This window comes from Hydra viridissima, unplaced genomic scaffold (genome assembly GCF_058129835.1).
Source record: "Hydra viridissima isolate aposymbiotic clone 2 unplaced genomic scaffold, HvirCarnegie_v1 scaffold_9, whole genome shotgun sequence".
Taxonomy (NCBI): domain Eukaryota; kingdom Metazoa; phylum Cnidaria; class Hydrozoa; order Anthoathecata; family Hydridae; genus Hydra; species Hydra viridissima.
Genome location: NW_028324308.1, coordinates 15,892,240 through 15,906,952, shown reverse-complemented (window position 1 = coordinate 15,906,952; position 14,713 = coordinate 15,892,240). Strand labels below are relative to the sequence as shown.

Here is a 14,713-nt window from a genome sequence, read left to right as displayed (position 1 = left end):
TTTATGCATTCCATATAGTGATCTACTTTTGCTTTTACTAAAAATTCTTCACTTATGTGCTGAAAAATAAAACAGTATTATTTTTATCATAGCAGTTACTAACATTAGCACTTTTTTTTGTGTTTCTAAACAACAGAGTTAAAAATATAATCTGTCTAAATTTAAAAAGTATAAAATCTAACACTAACAAAAAAAACTAAAAATTATTTAGTAAGAAAAAGTTTTACACATGAGTTTTTTTTACTTCATACGATTTAAAGACGCCAGTGTTTTAAGCACTTTTCAAGTTTCATTGAAAAAGGCTTAAAACACTGGCATCTTTAAATCATATCATCTGGAGCAAAAAAAAAAAGGAGTTTTTTTTTTAAGACTATCTTTTGAAATTTAAGCTTTATTATTTTCAGTGTCTAGTTAATAGTATGCAATTAAAGTAAGTTATATATTTATTGAATTCCTTTTGAAATGTCGGAGGAAGAAAAAGCCGAAAGAAAACCAAGAAAACGATATAAAAATTTGCTTAAACAAACAAAAAATCAAGTATATTACATGCTTTTTTTTTTTGTTTAACTTATAAATTATTTTTACTTACTGTTAAGCTCTTCTGTTTCTAAGTTTTAATTTTACCCTTTTTCTTTAATTTTCCTATTATGTTTTTTCCTTAGCTCGAGTTTTACTTTAGTGATGCAAACTTAAGACATGATCGTTTTCTTCGAAAAGAAATAACTGATAATGGTGGCTGTGAGTTTACTTTTTAAAAAAGATTTAAAACTTAAACACGTTAAGTAATTTTTTTTATTAGTAAAGCTAGTAACTAGGATTTTGGGGAACAAAGAAAAAGGAGTGTGGGAAGTAGCATAAAAGTTTATTTTCATTTCCATTTATAGAGTAGAGAATTTAGTCTACTAGTTTGTTTATGGCTAAAGGTTATTCTTATAATAATTATTTTGCATAATTTTAGTTGTGGATTTAAAAACAATGTTAAAGTTCAATAAGTTAAAATCTCTTACTTCTGATGAGTCAGTATTAGCAAAGGCTGTAGAAATCTCTGAAAATTTGCAGGTGCGTTTAATATTTGATTTGTTAATAAACTAATTTCTTAAGAAATCTAAATATCTAGCAGAAACAGAGGAAATTTCATCTAGTACAACTTTTTGATTTCTATAAACCTTGTTCTTAAACTTTTTATTTTTACCACTAGATCTTTTTACATAAATTTATGACATTTTTAAGTAAAGATTTTAATGAATGTAACTCTATTCAAAAGGTTAAGTAATAAAAAGTTTAAAAAATTATTCATAATTGAAAGTTCAACACATTTTCATATTGAACTTCTTTTTGTTGTTTGAAACATATAGATGATTTATTAATTTTTTTCTGTTATTTAGCTCAACAATGATGGAACAAAGTTGAAAAGGAGTGCACCTCTTCCCACTTTAGAAAATGTTGACCAAAAAACTGTTTATGTGGTAAGATGCATAATTCTAATTTTTATTTCAATAGTTGTTAACATTTTGTAGTAGTCCCATCTTGCTTGCATCCAAGTTTTCTAATTTTTTATTCAACCTTTCAAGTATGAATTATAAACTCAGTCAGGATCTTTTTGCTAAGTATTTTCATGTATCCTTTTTCTATCTTTATTCTATAAAAAATTTTTTTTTGTCCACTCAAGTGTACCCAGTGGTGTAGTAAGGTCATTGGGGCCCAGGTTCTGTGGCATTTTAATGTCACACTTAAGAAATTTCTTACATATTTCACACAAATAAACTGCAGTAAAAAAAACTACTGTAAATGACAATAACCAGAATTATGCAGGAATTAGTTAATAGTTATTATAACTTTATTAAATTAGTTTTAAATAGTTTTTAAAAGTCAGAGTTCTCATTTTCTGGCTTTTTCATTAGCAAAATCTCTAACTATTGTATTTCTATCGAGCTCTTTAAAGCGCTCTTTTTTAATGCTCAAAATATCCAAGTCACTTGAGTGTTCTTGCGTCATACCAAATAGCAAATTTTATATATAGAAAATGGTATTTAGAATGCTTTTCATCAGAAGAATGTAAATTTTAGAGTGCTTTTCATTGGAAGAATATAAATTTTTTGGAAATCGAATAACATGTTGCAGCGATTCAAATTGTCTCTTCATCTGATTGTCAACAGTAAGAATATAAACAGTTACCCTGAAATGAACTTCTGCAAAGCGCTCATTGCCAGCTCACCAAAAAATTTAGTTGAAATCCTTTTTTCTTTTATTTTGAAATTTGAGCATCTACCTTCCATTTCGAAGAAAATGTTCTAGCCTCTTGAGACATATTTTAAAAATCCCCACATAGAATTGCCAAATTAAGTGTAGCTGCATACAGAAGTTGAAATGCTATGGAGAGGTCAGCATTTTTCCTCTGCAAAAATTTTGATATCACATGTACAGATTGAAGAATTTTTTCCTAAAGGATAAGAGACAATGAAATTCATTTTGGTAATGTTTTCTAGAATTTGCCAAGCCTCATTATGAATTGCTGGTTGATTGCTTGTCAACTTCAAATGTGTGAGCTTCTTAAATTAAAATATCTATTTATAATTGCAGTAACAGATGAATGTCTACTTTCCCATCTTTTTGCACATAGGCTTTTTAACAAAATTTGTTTTTCCTGGTCTGAGCTAAAGGCTCGTAAAAGAGCCCAAGGTGGTGCACTTCTTCCAAAGTAAACATATATTTGTTGAGCAATGCTAAAGAAAGTTTTTGTTTCCGCACATGATGTAGCAGCATCACCTAGCACTAGCTTTAGTCGATGGCACACACAGTGAACATAGGCTGTGTTTCCACTGGAAACACTACTCATCATGGATGCTCCATTATAACTTTGTCCTCCTTGTTAATGTTAATGTTGGACTCAATCAAACAACCAGTCATTAGGTTAACAGATCCTTCTGCAAACTGATCTTGAAGCACATAGAAACCAAGGAACATTTCTCTTACTTCTACAGTTTTAGTGCCATTGTCAAAGTACACATACTGAATGCAGTTACTATACTGGTTTTCAAAATGTCAATTGTTGTATTACCTATAGCTGAAAAATATGGTGCTGCACAAATTTCTAACAGCAGATGCTCTCTAAGCTCAGAAGCTAGAAGTGATATTAATTTGTTTTGTATTTGAGGGCTTAAATAACACACACATCCTGCTAGTTTTTTTTACCAGTTTCTTTAAAAAAGGATCATATTGAGAAAGAAGTTGAGCAAGTGAAAGAAAATTTCCAGATCCTACAGAATTTACTTTTTCTCAGTGGACTCTAAAAGCAAGGTTACACAAGGGTATAGTAAATTTAGTACCAATGAACCGCGGTAGAACACTGAACCAGTAATTGCTTTGTTTAAAGAGTTGTTTTTTGAGCTCTTTATCTATATGCCTATGCATATCAAGCCACAACTTTTCTGTAATAACAGCCTTAAGATGAGCTGTTGAATCTTTGTGGCAGTTGATCTTTTGACTAAGATATCACCAGTCAGAGACGCCCTTGACCCACTCAAATGGATGGCATTTAAGTCTATCAGCAAACAGCCAGCATGAATGACAGTAAAAACAGTCAAGAGTAGGAGAGTAACAAAGCTAATGATAATCAATTTGTATTCCAGCTTTGTTGTAATCTTTATAACAAGACGTTGAAAATCTTCTTCTGCTACTGATTTTGTAGGAAAAAGACTATTCAGTTTGCACGGTCTATGTTTGGCTATGGCATACCTCAAACTGTCATTTGCAATTGTAGTAGAGTAGAGACCTACAAATTATTAATATGAAATCCAGTAGTATCAATAATAAACATGGATAAAGTTTTAGATGTTTGTTGATAGATTTCGGTGTTTGTATTGAGTTAGAAGAACCACACCATGGTTGGTCCTCTTGACTCTTTTGAGTCAATACAGGTGTTGATGAAGTGTCAGGATATAAATTTGATGCTGAAGTGCTAAAGTATGTGCTTAATTTAGGTACCTTAGCAAGGACTTGCTTTTTCTTTTTATACTTTTGAATATGTTTATGGCTGCCACTCTAATATGTTCTCCTCGACATTTTACATACTTACATTTATATTATGACATATAAATGAAATCTAATAAATGGCACTCTAAGTCTGTAACACTATACACACTTACTTAGGAAAAAATAGTAGCAAAAGCAGTGATACGTTTTAGGCTAAATGATTTAGCTTGACATGGTCTCAGTGGCGTACCTAGGGTAAATAGTGCCTGGGGCAAACACCGATCTTGTGCCCCTCCTCCCCCACATAAAGTGCTTAATTGCAATTTTTTAATAAATGATAACACAAACTTTTAATAAAACTTTATTATTCATTATAAATAAACAATTTGTTTATATAATATATAATACAAATTTATTTTTCTAGCTTTAATTGCTTCAAATTTCTTAATAACACTGTCAAAATCAATTTCTTCTGTAATTTTTTGCTCTATGCTTAGTAAAGCAAGATCACAGAGACGGTTTGGCCCATTGAAGCTCTCAAGTAAGAGTTAATCAGTTTAAACTTACTGAATGATCTTTCACAACTAGCTACAGACAGCTATTGTTAGCAATATTTGTAATGCTACACACATATTAGCGAAAACATTTTCGTCTCCATATTCAATTATAAACATAAGTAGTTGCTCGGGACTTGATATTTTTTCCTTACGGCTAGTAAGCAACATTCTACAGTCCAAAACATCTTCGTACAGTTCTCATCCATCCACATCAGAACTGTAGACTTCGCCAAATTTTTTACATTGATCTTTTAAGTGATTGATTTCCGTATTGAAGCAAAAAACTTTTTCTCTTCAATTTTTACTAACAACAGTCGATTTCCTTGACATATTCGTAACCGCTTTTTTTAGTACATTTTTTAGAAATATAATATTTTGCAGAACAGTAGAAAAGCATAATAGATCTAACACTGAGAAATAATTCAAAACTTAATTTATTTTATATAATATATTATTTCTTAATTTATTTTATATAATTCTCGCTTATTGTATCGCAACCAAGCCTCTTTTGTGCCCCTTTCAGTTTGGTGTCCATGGCATGTGCCCTGCCTGCCCTACCCTAGATATGCCACTGGATGGTTTAGCTAAATGTATCATTTTTTGAAATCTTTTTTTATTCAAATATAATTGTTGTATTAGTCAAGTTGACAAATTTATGTGAATAAAAACTATTATAATTTTTATTCACATAAGTTTGTTTAATGATAATGTAGTAGAGACCTATATTATACATTATTAAAATTAGACTTTAAAAAACTAACCTTGTTTTGTTTCTGTTGATAATTGAAGAATGAAGTACAGCATGTTTAATGATCAATATGGATCATTGATTCCATTTTCTTAAATATGAAGGTTAAAATTAATTGCTCCCATGGGATGCTTAGCAGTTCACTGAAATGTATATTTAATTCATTTCAGTGTTTTTAAAACGTTTTTTCAAATTAGTCAATATACAGTTAACAAGTGAAACTAACATAGGAACTATGTGGTTAGAAATAAAAAACAAATATAAAAGATAATTAAGTGTGGATATTTTATTTATATGTCATAGCATATAAGCGCCTATAGTTAGATTAAAATAGATTAATGTCTATTTTGCTAAATAAACAAAACTATGATGACTATTGTAGGCCCCAAAAGATCAGGGGCCCAGGTTCCTTAAACCCTCTGAACCCCTATTGCTGCATCACTGAGTGTACTCAATGCATTTTGAACTAGCTGTTCACTGGAATGACCTCTAAACATGAAAGGGTTAAATTTAAAGTGTGAAAAAAAGCTGTATTTTGTTTTTAATTTAAATCCATTCTTTTTCTTCAAAATTAGGAACAATTTCCTATTGGTGTTGATCACGACTGGTTAAAAGAGGTTTTTTCAAAATGTGGAACAGTTGAATATATAAGGTTACTTACTAAACCCTTCTTATACATGAAAAATTTAACTATTTATATTTTATCTCTATTCTTTTCTTTATTCTTTTCTCTATTTTTTGATTTATGTTTTAAAAATTGACCTTTATATTTTAAATCCAGTAAAATGTTTGAAAAACATTTTCAAATATATTTTTGAGTCTTGTACAAATGTAGCATCAATTTACCTGGTTAGAGACCTTGGGCAAAAAGTTCTGTTTTAAAGTCTATAGAAGTTTTACATGTATTCTTGAAAAAGTTCTGTAAGATTCCTATATAACCTCACAGTTAATGAAAATTTTATAGAATTCCAAAAAAAAACTTGATTTTACATAGTATTGAAATTTAAGAATCCATTCCATTTCACTGTAATTCTGATTCATGCTGAGCAGCATTCCATCCAACTATTGAAGAAGTTGTTAATTGAGTGAATGGCTCTACAGATACATAAAACTCTTACGAGGCAAAAGGGCAACCAGAGTTGATGGAAGCTGTGGAAATGGTTCAAACTTGCCTTGAACAGCATGTACAATAGTGTTTAAATGCTGAGTTTGAAAGTTTCCAATGATCACAAGTAGATATTTAAGCATTGACCAGCAAGGCTGTGTTTGAATCTGATTCATGCTATCATCTAGTGCTAAAGATTATGATCTTCTTGCCTTTGTAAGTGCTTCCACTGATGCTCCGACCTCAAAGTTTTACTTTATAAACAATTTAAGGAGCACTGTTGAGATGAAGAAATTGAAGTACATGACCACAGAAGACCCAACTCCAGATCATCCACTAAAATTATCAAAAGTTAAAGCAATTATTTCAGGAAGCCTTAACCATCATCAAGGGGTCAAGAGTCTTCAATGACAGAGTTGAATGAGATGTAACCCTCATTCAAGAGTTTAAGAAATAGTTAAGTACCAGGAAGAATATTTGAAATTTTTTCTTCAAGTCTCTGTGCACCAATCTCAATTTCCAGAATATAATAAAAAGGCTCTGTTGGCAAAATGTGAAAAAGAATAAGTTAAAATGTCAGTTAAAAAACTGTCAGTTTTGTCTTAATCTTCTAACTTGAATATTTACAGTAAGATATACTGGTAATAAACATAAAACAATATGATAAAATGGTCAATGATTATGGAACCCTGCAATATTTTCTATTATGATGCATTGAAGATTTTGGAAATTTTGGAAATTTGAGAGCCACCTTTAAATATCATTCAGCTTTAATTTTTTCTTGAAATTCTTTCCACAAACGTAATAACTTGAAAGGACTGAGGGAAAAAAAGAATTTTTTTTACTACATATACTAAGAAATCCCCAATGTGTCCAATGAAAAATGAGACTCGATATTTTTGTCAACTTAAATGGACAATTGTTTTTATTAGTTACAAAATCGATGTTCTCAAGATTTATGTAATTGATGGTATCATTTTATAATGAAATGATGCTAGGTCAGATCAAAATATGTTTATGTATCAAGATGTGATTGTTGCCTAATATTTGCCAATCTTATTAAGATTGGCAAACAAAAGGCAACAATCACGACTTGATACAGTCTTTTATGTAAGTGATTCTATTGATTGAATAGCCAGATAGCTTTATTAAGGCTCTAGTCATGGCTTTTGGGCTAATGACAAGTCATATCAAAACTTTGTTTTAAAATTTTGCCTTTCTTTTGAGTTTTAATGGTGGAGGAGTATTTTTAAGGATCACTGGAGTAAAATCTAACATTTTCTGCAAATTTAAATTGTGATAACAAGAAGTAAGATTTATTCAAAATTAAATCAGTTTTGTCTACATTTCAACTCAACAACAGGTCTCTGGGGCTTAGATCTTTTTGATAGAGTTTGATTGGTGATGTTGGCATTTAATTCCTGCTTTAGTTTAGACCAATTTATGAGTGTAAAAACACATTATATTTTGAATTTTTCCCCTTATTTTTCTTACTGTTTTCAATTGTTTGAAATAAAATTTGTTCTCCTTGATTTTGGTTTCAATCATCCTGGTGCTAATCTTTTTTAAATTTTTTTTGTTTTCTGTGCCAGCTTCATAACATTTGATTATAAGATAATAGTGCTTTTTGGTTTTCCACTAAAAAGTTTGCGCATATTTTTCCTTACGTTAATTTTACACACAATTTTGCACTTTTTCTCTTTCAGACAACATTTTTTTGTCATTTAAAAAAACAGGTTTTTTTGAATTTTTTTCTTCTTTTTATATCTGCATATTCTATAATTTACACGTGAAGATAAGTATTTTTGTGCAACATTTAAACAAAATCATTACATTTTATTTTGACTCATTTTTCAGTGGATAGATACATGGCTTTACATATAAATAGATTTACAAATACATGATTTATGTTAACAATTAATCTGTTGTTATGACAACTGTTTTTTTTTGTTGCAAGCACAACAAATTGAGCTTTTACTGTTGTACAGATTGTAACTTCATAATTTTATAAATACATATTTTACTTTTAAAAACTTTTTAACTAAATTTTTTTTCTTGCATTTTAGTTTACCAAGACATAAACACAATAACAAAGTAAAGGGGTTTGCATTTATTGAGTTTTCAAACCAACAAGAAGCTGAAAAAGCTTGTCAGGTTTAAAATTGTTTAATATTATATAGAAATAATCTTTTTTATACTAAGGTTCATGTAATTTGGTGCAAGTACAATACACCAAAAAAAAAAAAAGAATTTATTCTATAGACATGAATTGAATAAGAGTCTCTACAAAGACTTCTTAAATGTAAATTTATGGTATTTACTTTGCATGAACCATTTCTTTCATTTCAGATGCTCAACAAAGCAGGTCGAAAAACTAAGCAAGTTATTGAAAAGAATGAAAGGAATGGAAACGAGAAGAATAAAAAAAGCATCAAACGAAAACATTTGGATAGTAAAAGTGAAACAGATTCAGATAGCAAACATTCATCAGATAGCAGACTTTCCAAACCTTCTGAAAGGAAAAAAAAGTGCAATGTAAATGAATTTTCTGATAATTCTCTTGTTGATTGTAAAATAGACAACGAATACAAAGAGCATTTAGAAGTAAAAAAGAAAAAAACAGAATCAAATTCTCAAACCAAAGAAAATATAAAGAAAGAAAAGAAAGAGAAAGTTAAGTATGAAAAATTGAACAAAAATAATGAAGTTGAAGAGACTGAAAGTATAAAAGAGAAAAAAAAAATAGCTGATAAAAACTCTGATGAGAATACTATGAAAACAAAAGAAGCAAAATCTAAAAAAAAATGTGAAAGCTCCTCTTCAGAAACTCTTTATTCAGCAGATGCTTTGGTACATCAAGACCAGCACGTTTTACTAGAAGCACAGGCTAATTTAAAAAATGAAGCTTTAGTCATAAAACCAAGAAAGAAAAATAGACAGCACAAGCATAAAGATAAAGATATTACCCACAAGCCTCCTCCATTATATGTTATATCAAAGTAAGAATAGTCATTACACCATTTTGAAACATTAAAGTATTGTTAAAGTACGATATTAATGATTTTTAAAGAAGATCACTTTATAAATGCTTTGCTTAATGCTTTTCTTGATATGTAAATAATTGTTTAAATAAATTTTTTTTTCAGAGCTGAGTGGCTGTCTCTAAAAAACCAATACAAAGCTCTCCAAAAGCAAAATTGCAGCAAGATAAAAAATCTGCTCATAAGTGAAAAGGTTAGACAAGTAGAGCTCATGGAGCGAATCCGCAAGACCATTGAGGCGAAGAAGCAGGGTGTTGTACCATCTAATGAGTTAGTTGAAGAAAAAAAAGATTCAGCTGATAAAAATTCTCAAGACGTAAAGAAGCCTAAAATTGAAGTAGTTTTAGGTACTGTTCTTAAAATGAAAACAGATTCTGAAAGTTTGACACGAAAAGAAATTAAGGTACTTTTTTACTTATTTGTTGTTTAAAGTCTTTGAAGGATTCAAGGTTCAGCATTTTCGATCTAAATAATTAGAAATATAATTAAATATATAATAACTGATAAATTATAAAAAAATTAAGAAGAAATTGAGAAGAATTAGGAAGTTTTTGTTTTTGTTTAAATGAAAAAAAGAAATTTTTTTTAATTAAAAAAAAAAAGGAATCTTGTTGAAAAGGAAAATTTGAACAGTGAGAAACGTTCTGAAATCAACAAGAAAACATTGAAGAAAATTTTTAACACCTGATTTCAATGAAGTTAAATAAAATTGCATGTGTAAATAAATTTTGTTTGGTAAAAATTACCAGATCAATTTTAGTTGCACATGTGCATAGTTGAATAATTGTAAATTATTATCAAGAAAGAACTTTTTTCAGTTTTTTTTTTACTCAGATTTTTTACTTAAAGTTGATAGAAATTTGGAATATTTTTTCAAATGTTGATTTTTTTAAATCATTTTTTTAAACTTTTTTTTTTTTTTAAATCTTCATTGCTCCTAAAATATATATAGAAAAGACATGTATAAATATATATAAAAGAATCAAATTATTTTTTCAAATGTTTAGGACAGTTTATTAAACCACGGAGTAGCATATGTTGATTATGTAGATGGGAGCTTACAGGTGATGATTTAAATAAAAAAAAGATTGTAATCTTTTTTTTTTTTTTTTTTATGGATTGCTTTTTAAATTTTATCTGAACAATCTTTCTCTTTTACATGTGAAAAAAATAAATCTTTGTGATTTAAACTTAATTTCATTAGTTATTATATTCGTGTTATTATTTTCCTGTTTAATAGCTTCATAATATTTTCATATTTATATTCTGATTTATTTACTACTTAGGGATATATTAGGTTCAAAACGAAAGAAAACGTAGACAAGCTGATGCAGAACAAACCACTTGAACAGTTTACACTTTTCAGACTAGAAGGTACTACAATGTCCTCTGTATCATTTCATTATCTGCTGTGACATTAGTTTGGTGCTCTCAACAAAACCAATCTAAAAAAAAAAATTGATCAGAAAAAGAATTTGTGACGGAAGTCCAATATTCAGTGTGGGTAAGCCTACAGTTTTTTGCGCAAGAACGTAAAGGTCCAAGTTTTGTTGTAAAATCAAGTTTCTAAGTTAAAATATTCCCGATTTTGGATGCCTTGATAGTTGACTTGAAAAGAAGAAAATTCACAATTTTTGATGCCTCGATTATTAACTGTCTTGCATAAGAAAAAAAAAAACGATTAATTTTAACTATTCAATAAATCGTTTGATAATCATTTTCGTTTTTTTTTTTTTCACGGAGCATTAAACCATGTTTCTCTATTTGTATTTTGATTCTTTTCCTTGTAAAATAGCTTTTTCATGTTAACGTTCAACTTGGTTTATTTGTTCTAATTTGTTTAAAATATTTATCCGTCTGGAAAAAATGTATTTTTATTTGTAAATACCATTTAGAAAACGAGGAAAAAGCGTATTTTCTAAAGGCGGAGGAGGACAAAGTTAAGAATTATCAACTAAACGAACGTAAAAAATCCCGCAAGAGAGAGCGTGGTTATGAAAAGGTATGTTTTTTAAGGTTATTTTCGTTGAGATTTTTTATATTGTTAATATTCGGGAAATTATGTTAATGATATTTTTAAAAGAAAATCAAATTTGTTTCGGATAAAATGTTTTAATTTTTGTTCTTTTTTTTTTTTTTTTTTTTTTTAATGTAAAAGTGAATATCTAATGGGTTTTTCTTCCAAAACTCCGCCGATGAAAAGAATTAAATGTGTGCGTTGTTGTGTAATGCAACCAACAATCTAATAATAATCCTGCCTTCTTAATAATCTGAAATCTTCTAAAAAAAAGCCGACAAAACTTTCGCATTTTTATTGCTTCGAACGCGATGGCTTCGTTCTAAAAATAGAAAGGTTTTCTATTTGAGTGCGATTCGCTTGTTTTTTTCTACTGTCAGTCCTCTTTAAACATAAATTATAAGTTAAAAAAGTTCGTCAAGAAAAGTCCTTTCGGCCTAAATTTGGTGTATAATCATAGGTCATAGGAAGTAAGGTATAAGAAAATAGTTTATAAAATTCAAAATAACGGTTAATTTATGAAAAATATAAACATCAAGAACTTAAACAAAAAAAAAATAATAAGGGCAACCTAACACTATCATAAAAACCGTACTTCTTCCTATACACGAAGTAATACTGTTTTCTAATAATCTGTTTTCTAAACATCATATAAACTTCGGAAATGTGCTCTTGGTGTCTAAGAATTTGTAAATATGCACTTTTTCAACCACTTAGTTTAAAAATCACAAAAACGCCGCGGCCTCATTTGAAAAAAACGGAAACAATCTAATCGACGTTTAAAATTCTTGTTTCAATGTTTTCAAGTGAGGCCTGTTGTTTCCCCTTCTTTAAACCTCCTTGGCTGGTCGGACAAACAATACTTCGATTTTCTATCTATTCATCTTCTATGTACTAACTTTTGAAAAAGAAAACTTTCAATTTTTTTTTTTTTTATTTTATTTTTACTCATTTTCCGTTCAGGTTTGAAACTTCGCTTTTCTTTTGAATTTCTCTTACTTTTGTACTTTAAATTTTGTGGCGGGAAGATTCGATATTATTCTAAATGTTCTACAAAATGTATATATTTTTTTCTTTTTTTATTTTTTTCTTTTTTTTTAGTTAGTAAAGAAAATCGATGCATAGAAAGTTCTTTGAGATCAACGTTAAAGATGAGACGTGAAACGCTACTTGCCGTCACAACATTAAAGATGAGACGTGAGACCGCTGTTTGCCTTACTTTACAAATTTTTACCTTGTGAAAATAAAAAGTTACTCTCACTCTTTCTATAGAAATTTTGTAGAAAATTTTTTATTTTCATAATAAAGATAGTTTTTCATGGAAATACTTTAGATAGTGTCTGTGACTAAGTTACAATCCTGAGATACTTGTAAACAATAACATTTGTCCTTTTCGCTTATTCTCAGAAATTTTAATAACTCTTAAGTTAGATCGGCCTGCGCACTTGAAAATGTACTAAATTAGGTGCAAAAATAGCTCACTGTTATGTTTAGTATATCAAAAAGAGCATGCTTTGTTTGATGGGTTTTTTTTTTTTTTTTTTTTTTTTTCATCTAAGTTACCGTTGAAAAACCCCAAAATTATTTTGCCTCCCAGTGTGATCATAGATGATAATCATGGATGAAGTTAATTAGTGTCGATTTTTTTTATTATTGAAGCTATTCAAATTACTGCTACATTAAAAAAAATCATAAATGATCATTTTTTGAAGCGATAAAAATGATCTGAGTGCTTGATATAAATTGGCTCTTGCTTCTTCTGAACTTTCGCAGATGGCATGTCTTCGTTTTGATAGATATTCAGAGTACGTACCGACATGGCAAAAATCTGCATTCTTTCTTGGAAGAGCTTCGTATTCACAGTGGCTTCTTGGCATTTTACTGAGCAGGTATAACAAATGTGTATTCATATCTTCTTTCTTTTTACAATTTTCAACCTCTTCACACTTATGTTCCGGGTAGACCAATCTTAAAAAGCAAGTTGGATTATTGCTATCTTTGGATATTGGGGTTTTTATGATCGAGGAAGTACTTTCGTTTTCGCTGCTTGTCACGCTTTTACGTCTGCTGTAGACGCCATCACTAAATTTATTTAAAGGAGATAGCGAAGAAAAATGAAATGTTTTTTCTATATCGTAACTGTATCTTTTCGATTTCCGATGGAAGTTCATTTTGTTAAAAACTGTAGTTCTCATTCCTTGTTCTTTTCTAGCTACAAGTTTTATGCTCTTTCGGCTTTACAACTATCCCAGTGACTTCAACTTTTTCTTCGAAGTTTTCAGTAAAAAAAAAAAAGAGTTGAAAATTTTAGTGAACTCTCGTTTAAGAAGATCGAATCAGTTTTATGATCTAACAGTATGTGGGATGATCTTTTGACGCACCGTTTCAGGTTGCTTAACTGTTTTTCTTCTTTTGAAAATATGCTGCTCGTTCGTTTTCTAAAGATGGTGAAATAAAATAAATTATTTACTGTTGTTAAAATAATAGGTCCTCTTTTTTAATTGAAAATCGGAAGATTTTTCTTTGCTTCTATATTAAAATACTTCTCGTTTGTTTAAAAAAAAAAGAGTAATAAATCTTCTGTTATCACAAGTTTGTAATTTTAATCGAAATGAAAAGGAAGTGATCTTATTAGAATAAACATACATAAATGACATTACATACAGAAGCACATGTCAGAAATCACTATTAATATATTACGAAAAGTATAAAATTTTGTACCCTATTTTTTAAGAATGTAAGACCTCTTCTAAATAGTAAAAGCACATTAAATAGATATACAGATCACATCGTTATGTCACACATCAGAACGTGCGTTTGTTTCGTTATTGTAATATAGTATGTGTGTGTGTGTGTGTGTGTGTGTTTATATATATATATATATATATATATATATATATATATATATATATATATATATATATATATATATATATATATATATAAACACACACATATGTATATATAATGAAAATATAATAAAAATTACATTTTGCAACCCACCGTGTATGTACCGTTTGTTTTAAAAAAATCATGGTCTCAAAAATATATCAAAGTTATAGACATCTATATACATCCATCTTGCAAATTAATGTAATTTTTAATAAGAGATGATTTTATGATACTTAATCTAAATTTAGAATTGATGTTAAGCTTTTTTTTTTCCTCCGTTTTATAGTTAATAAGGTATACACCTAAAAACTTTTACACCTTTAAAATTTTTATATATTTTGCTCCACTCCCTAGATATATCTGAATGCCTTATCAGTTTCT

At 28.9% G+C, this 14,713-nt stretch overlaps 1 protein-coding gene across 1 annotated transcript; it reads left to right on the top strand.

Moving 5' to 3' along the window:
- Positions 1-399: 399 nt before the first annotated feature.
- LOC149884276 (la-related protein 7-like) lies at positions 400-12,765 on the top strand. Its single transcript, XM_090098079.1, has 12 exons — positions 400-537; positions 663-738; positions 959-1,059; positions 1,386-1,466; positions 5,853-5,929; positions 8,449-8,536; positions 8,732-9,381; positions 9,529-9,826; positions 10,431-10,487; positions 10,710-10,797; positions 11,319-11,425; positions 12,542-12,765. Exons 1-12 carry the CDS (start codon positions 463-465, stop codon positions 12,563-12,565), a joined length of 1,722 nt encoding a protein of 573 aa, XP_089954205.1. The 5' UTR covers positions 400-462; the 3' UTR covers positions 12,566-12,765.
- Positions 12,766-14,713: the final 1,948 nt, after the last annotated feature.

What these genes read in the sequence shown, in the direction of transcription:
- LOC149884276 (XM_090098079.1), top strand. Translation starts at nt 463, where the DNA reads ATGTCGGAGGAAGAAAAAGCCGAAAGAAAACCAAGAAAACGATATAAA. An exon ending in AAATCTCTGAAAATTTGCAG is followed by an intron (nt 1,060 to 1,385) that starts GTGCGTTTAATA and finishes TCTGTTATTTAG; the next exon opens with CTCAACAATGATGGAACAAA. An exon ending in TACACTTTTCAGACTAGAAG is followed by an intron (nt 10,798 to 11,318) that starts GTACTACAATGT and finishes AATACCATTTAG; the next exon opens with AAAACGAGGAAAAAGCGTAT.